The following is a 22,443-nucleotide window of genomic DNA, read 5'->3' as shown; positions in this document are numbered from 1 at the left end:
ATCTTTATTTACACTTCTGGGGTCATACCCTGTATTTATTCAGATTTTCACTGAATAAATAATTTAATGTAAAGTAAAATAGTATAGATTATATTTTCTGAAAGAGGAAAAAAAGATGATATGCATATCATAGGCACTAAGATTTGTCACAATCTGGATACATTCAGAAAACTTTAAAAACACTTTCCTCAAAAAAATTAATTCAGACTGTGTTTCCATTGAAAAGACAGCTTATCTTTTCTGCAATAGGATTTCTTAAGACTTTCTTGACACATAAGCAAAACTAAAAGCATTCCTCTCCTTCACAACGGAAGTATGAAAAACTACATTGAACCTATGAATAAAATTCCTTCATTTCTCTCATGAATAAACAAAGAGCTATAAGAAAGCGAAAATGTGTAATCCCTATGTCTAGATCTGAGACGTTTCCTTGGAAACAATGTGAAAACTGCAGAGAATGTGTAGGCATCCTCTGAACAGTATTTAATGTGAGGGCACTGTTTCTTGTATCTATGGAAGTCTATAAAGGAATTTGAAAAAAAGAGATTATTGTTCTATAATAAGACTTCAGGAAGAGCCAGCAATAGTGGCCTAAAAACTATTTACCAATTCAGAGTCTTAACTTCTTGTGAAACTTTCTAAGTATCAAGTTTCACCTCTGCTGAATATGGGGACATTTTTTTCTCTTCTTTTGTTTTGGAAAAAAAGGAGCAGTGAAAAAAAAAAAAGCTTGAATTCATTACAATTGCTGGTTTATCAGGGCTTGCTTTCATACAGGACACTGTTGTTGTTGCATTTTAAATATGATTTACATGTGATGGTGTCCAACCTATCTATAAAGCCTGAATTCCTAATTCAAACACAAAATAAGACCATGTCCATTGACTTCATCACACTCATGGCGGCAGGGAATGTGGTCCTTCTCCAGGGCTGACGGGCAACAACAGCTCTCATAGTCTTAATGTCAGCTGGAACACTACAGTATAATACGGAGAAAAAAACCAGCCTTCCATTAAATAAATTGAAGATTTGTATTTGCAGCTTAAATGGTACTTTGCTCACTGCACTGTTTAGGTAAATTTGGAACTCTTTCTACATGTCCACTTGTGTGTGTTATCAGTCACGGCATAAAGCAGCAAAACATAGTAAAGGCAAGACACCATCTTTCCTTTACAATTAACTTTGATTTGAAATAGGTCCTATGAATAAACAATAGGTTTCAGTAACATATATTTTTCATTTGAGGAAAAACAAATGTTTTTTTCAGCATATAAAAGAAAAATTCTCCTCACCTTCAGTAGAAGTCTTTCTAATACAATAATTAATACATGTAATTTTTTAAAGGTACACTGAAACTTGCATGAAGTCCATGTGTGTATACTACTAAAAACAGTGTCCACATAGATATTTGCCAGTAAGCATAAAAAAAATAACTTAAAAGAGAACAGTGTGGGCACAGGTGCAGGCAGATACAAGCCTGCGTGCTTTTAAGCTGGTTCTGTTGCAAATGAGGTGCTGCCTGGAAATGGTGTTGCAAGGCGTGCTGCCTTCGTCCCTTTACACCATTATCTGATCAGCAAATAGCACCATCCACAGCCTCTGGAACGGAGTCAGTGTCTTTCCTCCCAGCATGCTCCCCGTGCATTTCCACTCTCCCACGCACACATTCCCCTTAGCCAAATGAAGACTGAAAGGGAACGTGGTTATTCTCTATAACTGAACAGAGAAATAAAAGTGCTAAGGGATAATTGTCAGGAATAAAAAAGACCTATTCAAGTTAAAGACAATGCTGGCAAGAATAAACATGGGAATAAACTGAGCAAGAAACTATTCAGCCTAGATAGATTTAAAGGGAGCCATGAGGACAGCCCTACAGAAGGAGCTCTGAAGACAACAGGATTAAATGATTCTTAAGGCAAGGCCTACGATGGACCTGAAAAGACTCTATTCTGCCTTCTCTGTTAAGGTTTATGTCTATGACTCATTACCATACTGCATTTTATTCAAATTTCACTTGACCTCTTACAATGCTAAGACAGAAATATGCATGTCAGAGAATTACATGTTGAAACATAAAGGTTAGTAACATCTTTTCATAAAATCCCACATCTACAAAGCACAAGTTCCTGCAATCTCATTCTGTTCAAAGCTGGAGGGGACAAGAAACCAGACAGAGCTGGAGTTGAGTCCCAGGGTCCAATAGGCACTTTGAAACATATTCACTAAGTAAAGACTTTTAAATGCCTCCAAAAAATGCAGGTGTGCAAATTACTCCTAATACAGAGAGGAGTTATGTTTCCAGCATCCTCTCAACTACTGTCAAACAACACCCCCACAAGCATATTTGCAGCTCATAAAAGCTTTATGAGCTGAAACGTTCCTTTAGTTTTGGGGTTTTTTCAGCTGCTAATTCATTACCTTCCAGCAACAGCATCAGCCCTCACTACTACAAAACATAGGAGCTATGAAAACACAAAAGGGCACTGAGGTGACAAGGTTTGCATCTTTGTACTGAAAGACAAACTCCTCTGTCCTATCTGATGCAATGGAAAGCTGCTAATGTGATAATGCATCACAGTGCAGGGCTATTTTGCTTTCTCACTTTCACAACACAGTCACCATCCCAAGGGAATATACTCCACTCAAATGAATGAAGTCTCAAGCTCCTCCCATTACAAAACACGTGCATGGTCCTTTTTGCAGCATAAAAAGGGGATGTTTCCTCACACACAAATATATTTTCCTCATTAATTGGAACACCTGCCCTAGATCTGCCCATGTGCCATAGGCTGTCAGAAAAAACTTGCCTTATACCCCTCATTAATTTGTGCACCTGCCTCACACTTGCTCACATGGAAGTATATGGAACATTTGTACAATGCATTTTCTCAAACTGCTGTATTCTTATACAACTTAATTAAGCTTAATTAATTCAGTTGTATGTTCTTTCTCATCAGGACTAGAGCACATTTTCAAGAGTTTAAGCTAATGAAATTGACCTTCCACCAGGCCCCCAAATTACTTCTGTTTCCACGGGTAAACTATTTCATCTAACTGAAACTTCATTTATGAATTTTTAATGGATTGCAAGCACACATTTTAAAAGTAAACTAAGAGTATTTTGTTTTAAAAAAGATATTTAATATCAACTTTCAGTTACATATTATACTATTTCATATTAAGGAAGGGAGAGTTTGTCTAAGATAGACTAAGATCCTTGCGACTATATTTAATTGAATATAACACAGTCAATAATCAACATCTTTCCAATGTAGCTTGTGTCTACCACAATCATGAAGAATATCCTCCACATTCCATACATCCATAACACATTCCATATATCAGCAGCACATTCCACCCAAAGGCTTCAAAGTACTTCAGCAAAGTTGGTGCCAGTTTAGCAAGAGTTTGAGACTGAGAAAAAAGACACAAGAAATCCTCCTTCTGCTCCCTCTATCAGCACGTGGCCACAGATGAACTCACCAGACCCAAAACAGCAATGGGCTGCTCTTGCCATATTTCACTGGGAGGTAGAACACCCACCAGTTGCAAAGGGACTCTCGTGCTGCAAGGTATACACTCTGTCGTGCCTGCTAGGAACTGCTAAAAATGCCTGCATCACTCAAAACTCCATTTGTTTGGCATGACCCTCCTCTTCCACATGGAGCATAAAATATTGCTCATAACTAACAAAGACTAATGGTACCTTTATGGAGCACTTAATTGTTGTTACGCCTATGCTACAAATGGTAAATGGAGCTGCAGAGAATAATATTCAGCTCCATTAGTAAAATAGTAAGTTTATATTGTAATTAAATGATATAGCTGATAGGAAACAAAACTTTGTACTGTATTCCCGCTGAGCCTACTTCGCTGCCTTACTATTAAACTGTTGCTTCTGGCAAAAGCTGAATAAAAAGGAATTGAAGAAATACATATATAAAAATAAATCTCATAAATATTTCCAACACGTGTGCATGCACAAAAAAGAAAATATATTCATTTATATAAAATATCTTGTATACAGCAAACCTCACATTATTACTCCTATTTGAAACAGCTATTATTTGAAGGACATTGGTAAGCAAGTTGTTATTTCTTAAGAGGCACTTCTGGACTCTTGAAATTCAAATCAGGAGAGCCTGTAGTGATTACTTTATTTAAGAATGCTAAACTATGCTGCCTGGAACACATGACACAGTAAAGGAGGAAAAACCTTTGTTTTACCAACAGATGTAATGATGAAAATTATTTTATGTTCCAATTTACCTGAGAATAAAAAGCCAAAGGTAAAGTTCATGTAGTTCCTGTGTGACAGCAAATCGATTTACAGAGTAATAGAATTAGAAGTTGAACTACATCTCAGCGAAAGGCATATGTTAGTAATAATTCCCAAATTCATTCCTCTTCAGCACCTCTTATGTATATTTTATTCAGCACAGAGGAAATTTATGGACTGAGGAACAACAAAGTGAAACTGGGCTTGACAGGACTTTTCAGATGCATTCTTTCATTTCTGGAGAAAGGAAACACTAATCTGAATCCTTAGACAGAATAAATCTTTGGCAGCTCTAACTTAACTTGTGGCAAGTGGCTATAGGCTGCCTTTTTTTCTGCGGATTATATGAAGAATATATGAGGAATAATATAAGGGAATTTCCACTGTCAGAATCTGAAAACAGAACGATAAAGAAAACTCCTTTTTGACCTTGCTCTTGATACATGATAAATCCCTTTATGTTTAATGAGAATATAAGTACTGCCATATGGAGAATGTCATAAGATTTCAAGGAAAATTATTTTTTCTGTGCTCACAGTCTAAATTATTCTTAAAGGCAGAATTTTAGGGATGCATAGCTTTAAATCTGCTTACGAACACAGCCAACACATATGCACATTTATATCTGGAAAATATCAGCTTGGAAAGTTTGTGAAGATGCAGAAGGCAAGTCCTGAAGAAAATCTGTTCTAAGGGCCTGATCACCCAAATGAAAGCAAGAGTAGCTATGAAGAGCAGCTATGCAGTGATCCATTGCCTTTCAGCTAATCCAGCTTGAATTAATTTTTAATTAGATGATGGTATCCACACCACTCTGAAAAAATAGTATAAGACTCTCCTTGATCTATATGCACAGAAATCTTGAATTATATAACTTGTGCACCATCTGAAGAAAACACCAAGTTTCCACACCCTCCCAAATGATCCTTCTTCTTTGTGTCCTCCTGGAATATACAGCTGCACAGCACAATCCACTCCTCTATATGCAATAAACTGTAGTATAACTCAACAACGTAACACGGAAAACTAGTTCACTACTACACAGTCCAAGTATTTGTTATTAAGCTGAATTAAGCAAACTTCCACCAGCACAGAAGTATTTAGCACGTGGCTTAACTCTAGATGTCAGAAAACAAAATCTGTTCTGACTTACCGGACTTGTTTCATTTAATTGAGACTTCTGAGACACTAGCAACATTTAAAGCTCCAGACAAAATAAGGATAATATACCACAGAAACAGTAGTGTTTAAATTGAAAAATATTGGGTTCTGAAATAGATTAAGCTACCACTGATTTTACATCTTGTAAATATAAAGTAGGATAATAAACATAAAGTGAATAAAGTTACAAGATTCACTGCATAAGAAGTCTAATAATGATACAGCGCAACTCAAGGAAACTACTTCTGCCTTTTGATTTTTGAATAAAATTCTACCAAGCACAAACATGACAAAACCAAACAAAAGATTTCTGCAAATTATTAATTCTGTAGAATAAGTTCTTCAAAGATATGGATGTTATGGCTGACAACCAATGAGAAAACAGTTATATCCATTCAAAAACACTATTTATAACTTATGTAAGACATGAAATAAATTTTCCTGCATTACTTCAAAAAAAAAAATAATAATAGAATAGCTATAAAAGAATTAAACAGAATGCAATGTAGAACGTAGTAGATATTTTGAACTTTATCCTTCTTGCCAGAACTTTTACATTTCCTTCTGAAAAAAAAGCTTTTATCAAGACATCTTAAATAATACTGAGTTGACAGGCTTCTTTAATGTTAATGGCATAGCCTTCAGCTATTGCATTACAGAGGCATAGACATTATAAAATTCAACATTTCACTGCTACTTAAGGAGTTTCTGTTCTGGATACCCATGGAATTGAAGCTAGATACTCATGTACAGTGCCATCAGCTAAAAAACATAAAAAAACTATAAAATATGTAAATTATCATGAGCAATTTTGTAAAATGGAATTTAAAAAAATATTTGATATGCTACAAAAACATGCAAAATCCCTTACACAAACCACAGGAGATCCACTTATGGATACAGTATAGTGTCTTAACATTTTTTGAGCTGACTACACGGTACATAGCATTGTTAATTGCTACAAACTAATGGAATGTTAAAATAATCTAGTGCTTTGTTTAGGACTAATAATGCATGGAATGGAAGCTGTGAATTAAAATGCTTGTTTCACATATAGGTGAAGTTAAATAAGTGACTTGACAACATTAAATAAGAATACCGGAGTACAGCCAACATGATTATTAAAAGGAAATACAAATTTCATACTCACACAGAAATTAATCTTACTCCGAATCATATATGCATTGCATTTCTGAGGGTTTTTTTAATGGACAGAAAAATAGACCTACCAATATTTAGTAAGTGACTGTCTAGACAAAACCTTCATTTTGCATCCTTCAGTGATCCAAGAAACATCTCCAGTACATTCTAAAGTACTCCAAATTGTTATAAACTGTCCATTCTGATGGACTGCAGGTCTAAAAAGCAAAATCTTACCTGTATCATTGCCTGTGATTTGAATAACATACAATCTTATGTCATTTCCACTATCAGGATGCGAAGTAGAAGGAGACACCTTTTGAGGTTGTAAAGCTTCTGTGGCCTCCTTCACTTTGGGAGGTGCAGTAGGTCTTGCAACTGCAGTAGCAGTTGATGCTGTGAAATATTCTTTATCAATTTCTGGTTCTAACATCTTTCCCGTTAGATCATCATCATCAGTGGCTTTGCTAGGAGAAACAGATTCATCAATTATGATGATGTCATTGCTTGTTACCTCTTGTTCTTCCCCAGGAATGATATGTGGTGATTTTTGAGTAAGAAAATGTTTGGATGTTGATGTGGGCTGAATTTTGTCTATAGCACTAATGGAAGGTGTTGTTGCATTGCTGAGAAATGTTGTCTTATCTGTTTCATTTACTGAAAATATAGCTGGTTTGATTTCTTCAGATTCTTCTGATATTCCTGAACCTTCTAAAGTTTGGTTTGGAGAAGCTCCCAAAGTCAGATGAGTAATGGTTTCGACAGAAGAATGACCTGTTGGCACCGTATGAGGGGGCAACACAGATTCCTGGGTTACTACATCACTGTCTTCTTCCCTGGTAGGGGCTCCTCTGCTTTTGTATGTTTCAGCTTGGGTACCCACTGTTATAGGCATCACGTCAGTGACCTTCTGTTCTTGACCAGTAGTAGATTCAGCTTTGGGAGTCACTGTGAGGTACAATGCCCTGGTGCTAGTTTCATGAGGTCCCAGAACTCTTCCATAATCTGTGAGCTTCACTGCAGGCGCTGATAATTCTGTTGCCAGATATGTCCCATCATAAGCTGAACCTGTCTCATCTTGTTTTTCCTGAATAGATGTTTGAGGTGGTTCAGATCCTGGTGCTGTCTTTTGTTCATGTATTTGGACAGATGTTGTAGATAAAGTAGACTCTGTAGCAGTATGTGATTCCTTATCTTGATCTTTCATGGAATGTTCTTCTGTGAACACCTCATTATACTTTGCAGTAATTTCTGTTACTTCTGAATGAAACACACCATCAAAAGGAGTCTGATCAGTAACTGGCATTTCTCTAGTGACCTCACTCTCTGTAGTAACTGCAACTAGAGAAGCATCATGTACTTTCTGTGGAACTGTAGTATCTACCTTTGTTACATCTGTAATTATAACAGATTCCTTTGTCCCTCCAAAACCAGCTGTTAATGTTCTTTTCCTGTCTGTAAGTGTAGCTACTAACTCCTGCTCAGCTGACATTGCAATGGTTGTCTGACCTTCCTCTGTAACTGTGTATTCTGAGACCTCCATTTCAGTAGAGACCTCTTCAGCAGGTGTTGCTACTGATGTCTCAGTAGCCCCTCTGTCTTCAGCTTCTGGAATAGGAATGGTTGTTTTCAAAATATACCCTGATTTTTCATCTCTTTCATGTTCAGTTACTTCCACGACTGTGTGCACAGCAGTTGGTAATACAGTAACACTTGAGGACTTGAAAGAACTTACTGTTGCACTACTGTCATCCACTGATATTCTAGAAATTGTAATCATTTCCAAATCCAAAGAGGTGCTTGTGTGGGAGGCACCTGTACTACCTTCACTCTGATCAAAATCAGCTGATACAGCTTCTTCATCACTTTTCACTTCCACTGGCTCCATACTTGTCTCAGTTTCATCTGTAACCTCTGAAATCAGAGACCCTTGATGCTTAGTGTATTCTGTAATTTGCCCTGTAGATGATGTAGGCTCCATTCCAGAGATACCATCTTCTGTATCTAACACATGTATTCTCTTAGTATGAGAGGACTCTTCTGTCACATAGTGCTGATCTTTATCTGTCATCAGCCATGTACCAGAAGCTGGAGGGGCCTGTGTGAATTTCTCATCACTTGCAGAATGCCCCTCAGATTTGGCTGTAACATAATTAGGAACAACAGTTGTGGCATGGGAGATCTTGACACCCATTGTTCTTGATTCTGGCTCCTGTGGTTTTCCATGCCTCTCTACAACAGCTGATCCTTCCATTTGCTGAGATGAGTGGATAATGGATGCAGTGCTTTCTTTAACGTTTTGTGGGGCAACAGATACTGTTTGATTAACAGTTGATACCGAAAAGGATATAGGTACTTCAGATGACATGGTAGGCTGCACGTCTCTCAGGTCCTCTCTACTTCCTTCTGCTGATGCCTCATTATCAAACACTGCCGCAGAACTAAATTTAATGAATGGAGTTGATTCATCTACTGTAGAAAATTTTCCAGTGATTGCTGTATGTTTGTCTAATAGTGTCTCTGATGCAGCAGGCACATCTGATTCTTGGGTACTACCAGTAGCCATGCCTGAAACTCTATCAGGCATAATGGTGTACATGCTCTCTCTGCCCTCCCCCTCTGTAGTAAGATCATACTGATCAGTGAACAAAGCTTTAGGGATTACAACAGTTGTAAGTTTCTTGTCAGATTTTGCCTCCATTGACTTTTTTGTGGGTTCTTTTGTTGTGTGGGCACCAAGATACATATTCTCTTTTAGTGAAACTGAAGTCCCTGTCCTGGGAAATTCTCTCTGTGAAGCTGGTAACGAGCTATCTGTAGCTGTCATCATAGGACCTACTTCTATTTCTTCTGTCTGATTATCAGCATCATGTTTTTGGGTATCTCCTGTTTCAGTATCATCCCATGAACCAGTGGAACTCTTAGCTACAGATGTGCTATCCTGAAAAATTACAGAGGTCAAGAAAGCGTCCTCAGTGCTTTCAGACCTACCTTGTTCCTCGGGCAATTCTGCTTCAGAGTAAGTGTGCTCCAGTTCCAAAGCTGCAGATGTGCTCTCTGTTAACCTAGGTGAAACATCATATTCAGTCCTTCCCAGTGTATCGTAAGTGCTTATTTCACCGTATGTGACAGTCTGAGGTAGAAGGGTGGTTAACTTGATGTTCTCCATAAGCACCTCCATTTCCCTTTTTTCCTCAGCAACATCAGTAGTCGTTTCTGTATCTTCTTCAGTCTCGAGTGTTGTTTCCTCCAAAGGAGGGACCTCTGTTTTGGTGACAGATACTTCAGTAATCGAAGGCTCAAAAACAGGAGGTTTAAGAGTAACTTTAGCAGATGACAATTTCACACTGTCAGTTTTCACAGATGTAATCAGCTTAACAGTTGTAGGCTCTGTCACAATTTTTTTACCTTAAAAAAGAAAAAAAAAGGTTAAGGAATCATTCAGTCAGAATGTAAAGAAATGTTACTTTAAATCAGTTTGAATGCTACTCACAAAGCCTAAATGCTACACTGAGAAATAAGAATAAAGTTCAAAGGCCTTGGATAGTTGTTTAGCATACAACAGAGCTTTGAATGACATAAAATAACACATTATACAGCTGCAGAACATCTAAATTTAAGTCAGCAGAAATTAGAAGAGTAGCAGTGTTCTTCATATTCATTGTTTATATAATTACCCCTGGAAGTCCTCATTTCATACAAATACCCAGACAGGGAATATAAAAGTTTATTTCATGCTGTCATGAATGAGTGCTAATGCAAACATGTGGGTTTTCCTCAAAGCTTGCAGTACCATAGAACTCAAATATGTAAAAGTAATTAAATAAGACTTTAGTTTATTTTTGGCACATAGTTGCAAATGGCAAATAGCAACCCTCACTGGAGTGAGAGTACACTTAAGTAACAGGAAAAAACTTGCCATCATACAATGCTATAAGAGCTGTTGCCCTGCGTTAAAATTATATCAAGAGAAATTTATTATGGGGAAAGGTGAGAACAGTAAACCGTAAGATTATAAACATAATGCTATAATGATGCTGATCCTTGGAAAACTCTTCAAAGACACACATCTGAAATTCCTTCACACACAGAAGTGCTTGTATGGAAGTGCTGAACATAAAAAGACAGAGTGCTAAACCCTCTGAATGATAGGAGGTGTAAGGTGGTAGCTAGCCTAGATTCACAGGAGACACAAAGAAAGACTTTTTTCAGTGAATAAAATTGGGATGTTTTAAAGAACCTTGCTGCTTTATGCCTTGTCCACTCCTTCTGTCCCAGATTTCCATCCTATTTGAGGAGGAAACGCGTACCAACAACCATGACACTGTAAAGTCAGGAATCAGATTTTAACCTCCTGAAAAAGCTGAGTTTGTGCTCAGAAAACGTTTTACTCAGGGAAAGCCCAGAAAAGAAAGATCTTCCCTTCTTCCAGTTCTGCCAGGTTGGTAATCTTCAGAAGGGCAATGGGAGCAGACATGTGGAAGTAGTGAATGTCTTAAATCAGTGCTTTTAATTGTTAAGTGACTAGTGTTAAAACCCTTGTGAGGATGCAAATAAAGAGCAAAATATGGTCCCTTAAATCACACAGCATATGAAAGATGCATTAAGTAGGTTGTATATATGAGGACTGCTTACTAGACAGACAGAACTACACATATAGCTTCTTGCAAAAGAAAATACTGCTGAACTTCTAATAAAGAAGTCTATTCCCCTAACATGCAGATATCAAAACTATTACAGTACTTTACAAGAAAATATTGAAGACAAAGGGTCAATATTGTAGGTGTCAGTTCACAGAATCGGCAGGTTGGAAAACACCCACAGGATCATCGAATCCAGCCATAAAAGAGATAATAAAAGAGTCTAACCATAAAATAAAAATAAAAAAGTCCAACCATAAAAGAGTTAATAAAAGAGATCACGAAACTTTACTCAACGTAAGGTATGAATACCAGTTATCAGGGGGAAAATCAGTTCTGAGATTGGATTTTTAGTGCTTAGCATATGGGGATGAAGATGTTCTAGATGATGGTGCAACCTCTGACTGACACAGAACTTGCAGGATCTAATGGTATGAGCAAAGAACAGGAAGAAAATAACTGAAAAGTTTAGAAAATAACTGAAAAGTTTAGAAAGACTCAACTTAGTCGCACGTACGTGCAATGACAGTTTATACTCAAGCATATGCAGTATGTATGCACAAATCAGTTCTTTTCACACACTTATGTCTAATTCGGTACCTCTTTGTTATATGTAGATATGAATTTTGCATGTGTAAGTTTGGGTCACACAAATATTTGTTTAGTTTCAAACACCAAGCCTTGAAAATGCCAGCTTTGCAAGAGACGTATTTAATTTACCCTGAAGTATACAGGCTTGCCAGATGATGGCTGCTTAGGATTTCTGGAAGAAGAGGTAGTAGGAAAATGAGGAAAAAGAACTGATATTTCAGCTTTCCTGAACGAGAAGTGAAAGTGAAAAGCAAATTCTGAGGGTAAGAAAATATGGAGTCACTATATTTAGAAGTGGTGGTGTTCTTTGCCAGCAGAAAAAGAAATAGATTCTTTTACCTACCATATGTTAAATCTTTTTGTGGTTTTACAAAGAAGGCTTAGCTACTTATATACTGGGGTTTTTTGTAGGTTAAAACACTCAGTTGAGCATGAAGAAGGAGTAAAGTTCTTGAAATCCCACAGAGCAAAGGGTTCTACAATCTAAAGTGGATGTTTATGTTCCTTTCAATGCTTACATGATTCAAGTGTGATAAGTTGTTCACACAATCAAGAATCAAAAAACTTTTACAATTCTTTTCCCTCTCTGCTTGCGTGAGGATGGTTTAAACAACAGAGTTTTATTTCATAACTAAGGATTGAAGAGTGCACGTAAGTAAGTTAGCACTATTCTCCTGAATGTTAATTGGTAGCTTGATTTCTACCAAAGAATATCAATATGCCTTAACAGCTCTTTCTTTTAGGGAAAAATGGAAAGGAGACAGAATAGTCTTATATTGTCCCTTCTAACCATATAATAAGTGTCCTTAATGTAGATTATATTTGTTTCACAGCCAATATCAAATACTCATTCAGACCCCAATTACCATATTTTAAATGACTATCAAGATCACTGTTTGAAAGAATATGAGAACATAATACCCTTTAAGAAAGCGAGACTGAAATGAGGGCATAAGTATATATATTAAAATCTGTGGAAAAATAATTTCATCACTGCCAGGAAATTTTGTACACTTACTCATAACCATTTATCTAGCTTCCTAATTTCCAACAAGTGTTCCAAATCTGAAAGTTCACAAATTTATGCCTGAGATGCAGTTATTTCTTGCGCATAACTCATTATCTGCTAATTCCTTGATAATATAGGTAGATGTTTATGAAGTAAACCTGAAAAAAACACAATGGGTATTTTGTTTGCTTATATTACCAAATGAATCAGTACATATTAAATTCAAATACTTGCATAAGAAAAATCATGTATTTTTTTGAGTTTATCAATAAACAGCCAAATTTTCTTCTATGGAAATTGACACTGGGTTACCAGCGTACAATGAGCTGTTCTGGTTGAAATTAACTACAGGGCCTCTGAAACTGATTTATTATAAATATGATATATTGGATCTTTCATACAGGTCGTTCAGGTTTGCAAACTTGTTTGAATGGATCAAAAGAAGATATTTCTTCAAGGAAAAATCTATTATTGCTATTTTTCTTTTCCTGCAAGGAAACAAAAAAAAAACAAAGAGAAGGTTGTTTTTTTAATAGTCTGAACATCAGTTTGAACTGTCGTTCACTCCACCCAGATGTTTTGCATTACTGTAGTCCATGCATCATGCATTCAATATGCTACCTCCTTTGTCCTTCTTCTGATTCAAGATATGAGGCAGATTTTCCTAATAAAATTCATAAGCATATTAGCAGCAAGAAAGTTAATTTTCCCACCAGCGGCTATTCATATCAAAGACTATCTTGTTATTTCATAATAAATTCTTTCTATATTGAACAACCTGGATGGAGTTAATTTTGGAGGCCGCATGCAACTTTGCAGAGTTACTAACTATCTCACTCTCTGATTTTTTTATTTCATGCTTTCACTGTACAGCATTTTCTTCCTCTTGTCTCCCACTATTGTTTAAATAAGGATTCAAAATACTGGACCAATATTAAAACTTAATATTTTTTTCAAGTAAATCACACTACACAACTTTAGACATAGTTTAATGTGGAAGAACATAGACCCTAGAGATAGAAAAAGAAATTGGATGGAGTCATTACTAACTGCCAAAACAACAAAAGACTGTTTTAAGTCAGAACAAAATCTGGAAATAACAAATTCTTCTTGTGACTAGAAGCCAAAATAAACTACTCCAAAATATCAGTAATGTTGAGACAATAAGAATTAACGGTTTAACATTTTCAAGTCCATTTAGAGCATGGTATCTATGCAGAGAGGTTGATTTTCTCAATTTTTACTTATCTTTAGATGTTGGGGGTTTTTTTGCTGCTTTGTTATGTTTGTTCTATGTATCTGTCCCTTCCCTGCTACCAACCGTAGCACAGAGAGTCTTCAATGCTCCCCTGACTCCAACAGTTAAGCCAGTTGGAGTTTAAATTACTGGCAGAACCTTCCAAACTGAGCAAGTCTAAGAACAGATTAAAAAAAAATAAAAGGTGGTGCTCTGTATTACAGCCTGAGCTAAAACCCCCTCATTATTACCTGGTTTTTCACTCATTTTGGAAGCAGAAAGGTGGACAGCAGTTCTGCAGTTTTGTTCATTGCTTATGAGACATGTGGCAGCACAAGGTGGATCCAACACCAGATACTGCAATTATAGGAGTTTCTCTGTAACTCCAGGCATATGCTCCTACTTACCTACCCTGTGTTTTGGCATCAAAACATGACACAATATAATAAGAAAAATAATTTAAAATCTAAATGCAGTATCCATTCTTGCTTACAAAATATGTCCAACATCAGAGAAACTGAACAGAATTCTTAAAAAAAAAGAAATTTAAAAGCTCTTAGTCTATCTCAAAAAAATTAAAAACATAACGAAAGGCCATGCAGCCTCTTCACGCCATTGCCCAAGGTTCTTTGCTTGCAGCTAACAAAACAGCTCTATTAGCTCTCTGAACAAAAACACTCTTAAGTGAAACCACTTGCTATTTCATTACTTCTGAAGTCAGACAGTTAAGGGGAGAAAGGATATGTTGTCTCCAGGTTAACCCACATACAGGCATATTTTTGTGAACAAATTATAAACTGTCAATTTATCCACATAAGAACAACAGCAAAAAAGCATTTATCTTTCCATTCTGCTTATAATAAAACTACCAAAGAGGACAAAAAAACAGGGAGGCTTTTATGTCAGCTCTTCCTAATGAAATCTGTACCCCAGTATCAAGTAGAAGTAATAGAATTTGCTTCCTCACTGCAAAAAACAATTGAAGAACAAAGAGAGCCAAGACTGTCACTCGGGTCAGGAATCAATAGCAAAACTCTTGCTTCTCTGCCCTCCTCACTTAGAGTGAAAGGAGATAATTTACCTGTATGTCCCATGAGTGGTACCCAGTTCCAACAACAGTGATCAAAGAGCAAAACCAATTTATCTTTCCTGTACTTGAACACCTAAAGAAATGGATTTTTTACCTCTTCACCTTGTTGCTCCTAATCCATCCTTGCTACCTGAGACATTCAATGATCCAAGGGAATGAAAAGAAAATACCTTCAACTGTCTTATTTTCTTCCATCTTTCTTGCTGTCCACAATGTTTGCACTTAGGAACTGATCTTAAGGAGCCTAGTTTTGAATTGCTTGGATAAATGCAAGTTCATTTGTTTTGGAAAAAGAAGCATCTCCTCTTGAACCTCCACTTCCTCCTCATTCTCAGGGTGAGGTACTAGTGAGGTCTATAGCACAGGATTGTCTGAAGTGGATTGAGATATTTTTGCCATTTTCAGCATTGTCTGACTGACTTTCTCAAAACTCCTTTGCCCTGTAACTGAAACAGAGTGAGGTATGAAACATGCTGCAAGCTATTAGTGCACACACCAGTCTGAGATGTTTGCCTGTTGCTATAAACCTAGCAGAGAGTTTCAGGGATTAATTCCTCCTCCACCTGGTCCAAGATATTACTGGAGATCTTTGTAGCTATGTAGGTCTTCATAAACTGCATATCTGAGAGAAGCACAGAAATCTACCTTCTTAGCAAAACAATAAAAATGAGAGAATTGTTTTGGTGGTATCTGCCCCAGTGAGGCAGCTTAATCCCTTTGCATAGCTTTACTTTCACTAAAGGGAAAAGAGGCATGAGCAGAGCCAACAGTCTTGCACTGTGGTCAGTGCCATGACCTTGAAATGCTTACCTAAGCAAAAGTATATTACACATTCTGATACTGGACTGTGAAACAGTGGAGAATACTGGCTTTATTATGTTCAGCACTCTATTGTGTTTCTTCTAAAATAAACTTCATTTTATTCTTGTGTTCTGATCGACCATTTTGTTCCCTGGGTTACCATACCTCAGGTCTTCAGCATTCTGTGGTTATTCCAAACTGATCAAAAATCTACAAATCTCCTCTAATACAGTCCCTGACATCAGGCTAGAATTAATTCCCTCATTCAGGAAACAGCCGGCACATGTAGCTGCTGATGGTTGCTGTGGAGAAGGACAGAACTGCCTAATTACTCAAAGTTAACCAAACTAAGTCACATGCAGCAAAAGGGAAGACAACATTTCACCTGGCAACTTCTGAGCTATGCCTAAAAATCTTACTCTTTCTGCTGCCAGGCAAGTGGAGCATAGCTGAAGTTTTCTGAGCCTTAGCCTGCAATCATGTTGGCTTATGCTGTAGGACCTCTGACAGAAGGGGCTTTTTAATCTTTCCCTGCTCTGAAGTCCTCCACAGAACATTACTTTCATACACATTATATTATAAAACACCCTTGTCCTAGCAAAACACTCTTACTTGAACTGACAAGAAACAGAGGCTTAGGTTGGAGAGGTTTTGGGATAGGTAGGATAAAGGTACACAGAGAGACAATTATTCTCCACTTGCATCTTACAAAGGTCTGTCCTGCTACATACTAGGGATGTTGCTGCTTCCTGTGTTTCTTCTATAAAAGTGTGCTCTGGTTTTGAGTTTTAGATAGATGAAGCATCAAAGAAAGAGGTCCTTGGGCACAATCAGCAGTTGACTTGGATACAGTTCTGATGAGGTTGCACAGAAACAATCAAAATAACATGCACCCCATTCATGATGAACACATATAGTAAACTGCCTCAGAACTCGAATTCTCCAGTCTCCAGCTAGTATGAAATTGTAATGCCAAATCAAAGTGGCATAACCAAAGAGAAGCCACAAAGGTGCATGAAATAAAGTAAAATTAAACAGCAAATCTGAAACAAAATGGTCAAATTCAGAGCAAAATTGTCAACATGTGTTTTGAGTCAGGCACAAAATATTTTACTGAAAGATTTGCCAAAATCAATACAGGTCTATGAAAGAATTCAGCTTTAATAAATCAGTGTTTCTCAGCAAAACACAGATTTATGTTTCAAAAATTCAGCCACCCCTGTGTGTGGAGTTCATCAAGTTCATATTTGTTGCAGGTATGTAAGACAAAATATGTATACATTTTGATTAGTGCATTTCTGGAGTGCAATTTATTCTACAGACACTGTAGTATGAAATGCCCCATCCAAAGTCTGTTGAAGTCTGTGGCAAGATTCCCACAAACTCCAGTGAATTAGATTTGGTGAGAGTGGGGTCTGAGGGATGGAATTAAATAAATAGCATATAGCTTTATGCAAGAACTAACTATTAAATAGGTACCCATTAAAAATGGGGGGTTTATACAACGTTATATTTTTTTACACCTAAACATAAGTATTTAGCAACACTTGCTCCACATTTTCTTTTTAATTGCAATTATGTTAACGTGTTGCCCTATATGTTAATAGAGGAAAAACTTCTCCTCTGATGGTGGTCTTCAAGGAGCTTTAAGTACTTAGTCATATTTCTAATCTGAAACTTTTTCAAGCTCCATCAGATACATGATTAAGTATCTCTCAGGAAGTAAAAAAAACCAAAAAAAACCCCCACCAAAACCTGAAAACTAAAAAGTCTGGCAGAAGGCTTGGAGGGATGGAATGAAACACCTGGATAATGTTTCAGAAACTCAAAGCCATGTGGTTTCCGTAGAGTGAAAAACTCTTGTGATCAAAGTGAAGAAGGTTTTTATTTTTTTAACAAGATTTTTAATTTTCAATCCTGTATTATTAGTCTGAGCCTTTTTTGTTTTCATAAAGTCAAGACACTTCATACAATATAATTTTGTAACCAGAACACTGTTTGAGTTAAAATCCTGAACTTAACTCTACTGTTAAATGTCGTACATGTTGGCTGCTTTATTGAAATAAGTGCATATAATTTTTAAGTTGAATTTACTGCTTGGGTTACTGTTTTTCCTGTATTTTAGTAAATATGATTCCTTTTCCTTTTTTTACAATCTTCAAAATATGATTGAAGTTTGTTTTAACTGCAATTTAAAATTAATATTTTGAGATATTCGACCAGAGAGACTTTTAAACACAGTATAGGAATGAAGACTGTAAGCAGTTCTGAAGAAAGAGATATCCCCTTTCTTATATGGACCATTTGTCTTCAGAATAACTTAAACAAATGCCTGTTTTGCCATAAATCTGTTGGTTTGGAGTGTGTGTAGATTTGAGCACTGGGCTCATCTTTTCTCTGGCTAGTAGGCATTTATTGTGATGGCCTTACTCTAGGAGTTTAGCATGACTCAGAATGACTAAAAGTGGTAGATGCAGGTCCTTCATCATTGCCATTTCAGTTTAGACTAAATGTGCAGCATGTGGCCATTACCCCCAGAGCTGAGTCAATGGGAATTTTGCTAGCTTTCACACAGGAGGCAGAGGAAATTGTAAGGGGATGCTGTAAAAAAAAAACTAAGATCATCACATGAACACCTGTGCTGCAGACAGAAATCTTTTGTTGGTGTAACTAGGTGTTCAGGCAAGGAGAGAAATGTAAGAATATAATGTGAGACACATAACAAGAACAGTAAGAGCTATATGAACTGGATTGGAGTTATGTGGAAGGAGTCAAGGTCTTGGGGAGAGTTTTATTGTCTGACACGGTGGGAATCACTAAGTAAAATTTTCATATCAAGCTAAAAGCAGTCAGATCTTGGAAGTAGTGGATTTCATATGATGGACTACTGCATTGAAACTTCGAAAGAGAGATAACAGGGAGTTTTACAAGGAACTTTCAGACAAAAGATGATTTGAAAAAAAGGACTTAAATTCAAGGCTCCTGCTATACTGTACTTTTTTCTGTCTCTCCCTTCTTCTGCCACCAAAAAGTGACTTAATCCAAGGCTCCAAGAGGACAGCATGACTCACCCTATAGCAATTTCTTCAGGCAGCTACTTGAGGTGTGAAAGACCAAGATGGTAGGCATCAAGTCTCATAAATCACCACTTGCATAAATCTTTTAGCAAAACTGATGAAGGGTTACAGCTGGTGAGATTCCAAGCCCTTTCTGAGGAGGGAAAGAGAGCTTTCAGTAACTTCCGAAATATGTGGCAGAGAGGTGCCCTGAAGGAGGGTGTACGGTTCAGCATTACACTCCTGCATTTCCCTACACAAAACCACGTGTATCTGGCAAGACCTGACAAATCCAGCTAGCAGCTTTTAATTAATTCTGATGTCATGTTGATTGCAATTAAAAATGCTAGAGAGCAGCACACTGTCTACCAAAAAGTGTTGGTTCTGTCTAGTCTTTTCTTTTCTTGTAGAATGTTTTAGAGCCATATATTGTCTACTTCCTGGGTTGCAGACTGATGAAATATTTATTCTCTGTGTATCAAGGGCAAGAGTTTGCAAAAAAAAAAGTTTTACAAAAGGCAACAATCCTGTACTTATCAAGGATGTTTTCAGAACAAATGTTACGTCACTAGAATTTGTTAACTAAAACCCAGAAAGCATATTTAAAAGGCACATGTTTGAAAGGTGTGAAATGTACACAAATAGAAAGTTGGAATTTGTCCTAACTAATTATTACAGGCAAAATGTCAACTTCTTACTTTGGTCTTTTAGAGGGACTGATAATTTCATCCTATTAAATTTTACCCCCAACATTTAAAACCAATTCTAGACTATTTTGGGGAGGAACAGGGTAGTGATACAACAAAACTCTGCTCTGCAGATTAGACTAGACGCTCCTCAAATTAAGTATCCATTATTCCTACCTGCGATTCCCTTGAAGTCCATTAAGATGCCTGCCACATGCAAAGTTTTGGAATATCTTGCCCACAAGCAACAAAGGAAAAAAAAAATCCCATTTTAAAATACTGCAGAGAAGAATGTCTGAGAACAGGCAGACTGTAACATTACACCAGATGCTGGGATTTGTTCTGAAGCGATAAGTTTTGTTCATAAATGAGCCTGCAATGTCTGTGTAGGAAAGATTTGGAGTGTAGTAGGTTCATCATCCACAAAAATGAAGACAGTAAAGGCTACACCTCTCAAGCATTTCTGACTTACAGTCACAAGACTGTTTCCAAAAAGCCTAGATATTCAGAAGTAAAGAGCATGTTCTGAACACCTAACTCAACACGAGTAGCCTTTACACATGAATTTAATTTGTACTATTTGCAACCACAGGAACTTCCTTGAACACAGGGGCTTGTAGGAAAACCATTGAGCAGTCCAACCTCCCTATACTGCTGAGCAGGCTGCAAGTCTCAGGAAAGCAGGATATTTACTTGGGAAGAAGCACCCTGATCTCTTAGATGTTATGTATCTTCAAACACTATTAGTGTCAGTTTCCTCTTGCACAAAGAATGGTCCTGTGATGGAGGAGATCTTAAACAATGAAAGTAACATGATGGAATTCTCTTTTAACAGATACAGATAGCTGGCCTGTAGTATTTGAAAGGGCTACATAGAAACTTAGATGTTGCACATCATGAGATGTGTGGACGGATTTCTAGAGGTGTAGGGAAAAAGTAAGTAGTCATCACTAATGACAGAGAGAAATGTAGGATGGATGTTCTGGAGAAGGCTAGGCAAATGAGATGAGGACTTCCATTCCAGTAAGGCCTTGGAGACAGGCAGGGATCTGGAACAGATGCAGAGCTGAAATGATGTAGTACATTAGAAGCTGGCAACGGTTTTGGGACAAAAGGAACCTAGGTAAGGATAGGCTGCACTATAATAACAGCAAAGCCAACCTGCTGGAACTGAAGACAGAGGAGATTATAGAATAATATTTAAACCCAAAGCCAAAGGAAAAATGACGGGTGTGGTGGAGATCTGGTTTAGATTGATGAATTCTACCAGGTGAATGTGGTAATGCTTGTTGCACCTCTGAAAGTACCAAGAGGGAAACAATCTGCAGTAAGAAAGTCAATTTAGACCATCCACAGTACCAGATGACTAGTATATGAAACACTGAGAGGGGACAGGACAGGAGAACTTTAAATGTCTTTAGAAGCCAAAAAAATATGATGGGACAAAATGTCTGGCATCCAGAGATAGCTCCCAAATTACCAGCATCTTAGAGATCTGAAAATGGACAGGCTTGTATGCAGTCTGTAAACAGACTGGATGATTGGATACAGAATATAAAGTTAGGTGACAGTCATTCACCTGGTCAAGTAGGACATTTCTGTTCTTATATTCATAGTCATGACACAAAGATACAAGGTGCACTCAGCCACCAAAAATGTGGCATCCATGGTGTCATTATGACTGCGGATATGGTGTGTCACTGCGTAAAAGCACTGCTCAGGTTGAAATCTGACCTTAAAACTGCCTACCTTTGACAGTGTTATTTTAAAACCTTTGCTTTAGCTTGGCTTTTCTCTCTTTTTTGTAAAGCAATAGAGATAAAACTTTTTTTTTAAATAACTCGTGCACATTGCAAGAACTAAAACAAAACATATATTCAAGAAACATTTTTCAGGGTTAGCATGCTGAAAACGATAACTGAAAAAAAAGCTTACGTTCATAGCAGTAGGCATCAAACTTGCTATCTGGGTAAGGAAAGCCTGTTTGGTTCTCATAGCGATACAGGGTTCTCACCCCAAGTAAACCTCCACCACACTGGGGCCTTGCCACTGAGGCTGGGTAACGAACGCTGCCATCCGCCAGCCAGCCGTAGTCACATTGGTCAAAGCCATTCCTCCAGGCAACATACATGTTCCCAACAGAAGCAAGAACGCCATCTCTTTTCCGACACAGCTCTTTTGCTTCCTCAAAGGTGAGCTTCTCGGGGACTGAGACATGAACCACTTCATCTAGAATAAGAAAACAAAGATAACAAACACTGAGGATCACATTCCACCATTAAGTCAGCTTAGTTCCCCTCCTCCAGAAGTTTTTTCTTAAAAAAAATAGGTAATCAGAAAATCAAATATCCCAGATTTGAATATGAAAATAAACCGCTCACAAAGCATGAGTATTTGTACGCAAACTTTATGCAATGAAGTAAACATGGACGGAGATTGATTCCCTTCCATGGTCTCTAGGCAGAGGTAACAGCAGCTTTGAAGCTTCTCTGTGATTTCTGTTGGAGTAGACTTCACAACTTAACTGCATTAACTACATCCAGTGCAACAGGACTTACTTTCTCAGTAAAACAAATATTTTACATCTGCAAGCCTCTTACTTGACCTTTTTAGGTAGCACTAGAATCACACTTGAGACAAAAAAAAAGCAAATATTCTCACTGGCTGCTCCACAGCAGCTTGTAATATCGTGTTTCCATCAGTCTCTGTCTCATGCCATAGGGAAACAAAAGTGAGGGAATGCACCTGACGTT

The 22,443-nt window shown here is 37.3% G+C and overlaps 1 protein-coding gene across 4 annotated transcripts in view; it reads right to left on the bottom strand.

Moving 5' to 3' along the window:
• Positions 1 to 22,443, bottom strand: part of VCAN (versican) — a 112,867-nt gene that overhangs the window by 46,969 nt on the left and 43,455 nt on the right. For 3 of the 4 annotated variants that reach the window (XM_069880331.1, XM_069880332.1, XM_069880333.1), the window contains exons 6-7: positions 21,626 to 21,919; positions 6,818 to 9,988 (exon numbers count right to left, since the gene is read on the bottom strand). In XM_069880331.1, the coding sequence (XP_069736432.1) occupies positions 6,818 to 9,988; positions 21,626 to 21,919 (3,465 nt within the window). The remainder of the gene's footprint in view (positions 1 to 6,817; positions 9,989 to 21,625; positions 21,920 to 22,443) is intronic. The other variant, XM_069880334.1, reaches the window with a different exon arrangement.

The sequence above is a fragment of the Phaenicophaeus curvirostris genome, chromosome Z (genome assembly GCF_032191515.1).
Source record: "Phaenicophaeus curvirostris isolate KB17595 chromosome Z, BPBGC_Pcur_1.0, whole genome shotgun sequence".
NCBI classification, from domain to species: domain Eukaryota; kingdom Metazoa; phylum Chordata; class Aves; order Cuculiformes; family Cuculidae; genus Phaenicophaeus; species Phaenicophaeus curvirostris.
The sequence above is the reverse complement of the archived record's forward strand: the minus strand, read 5'-3'. Positions and strand labels throughout refer to the sequence as shown.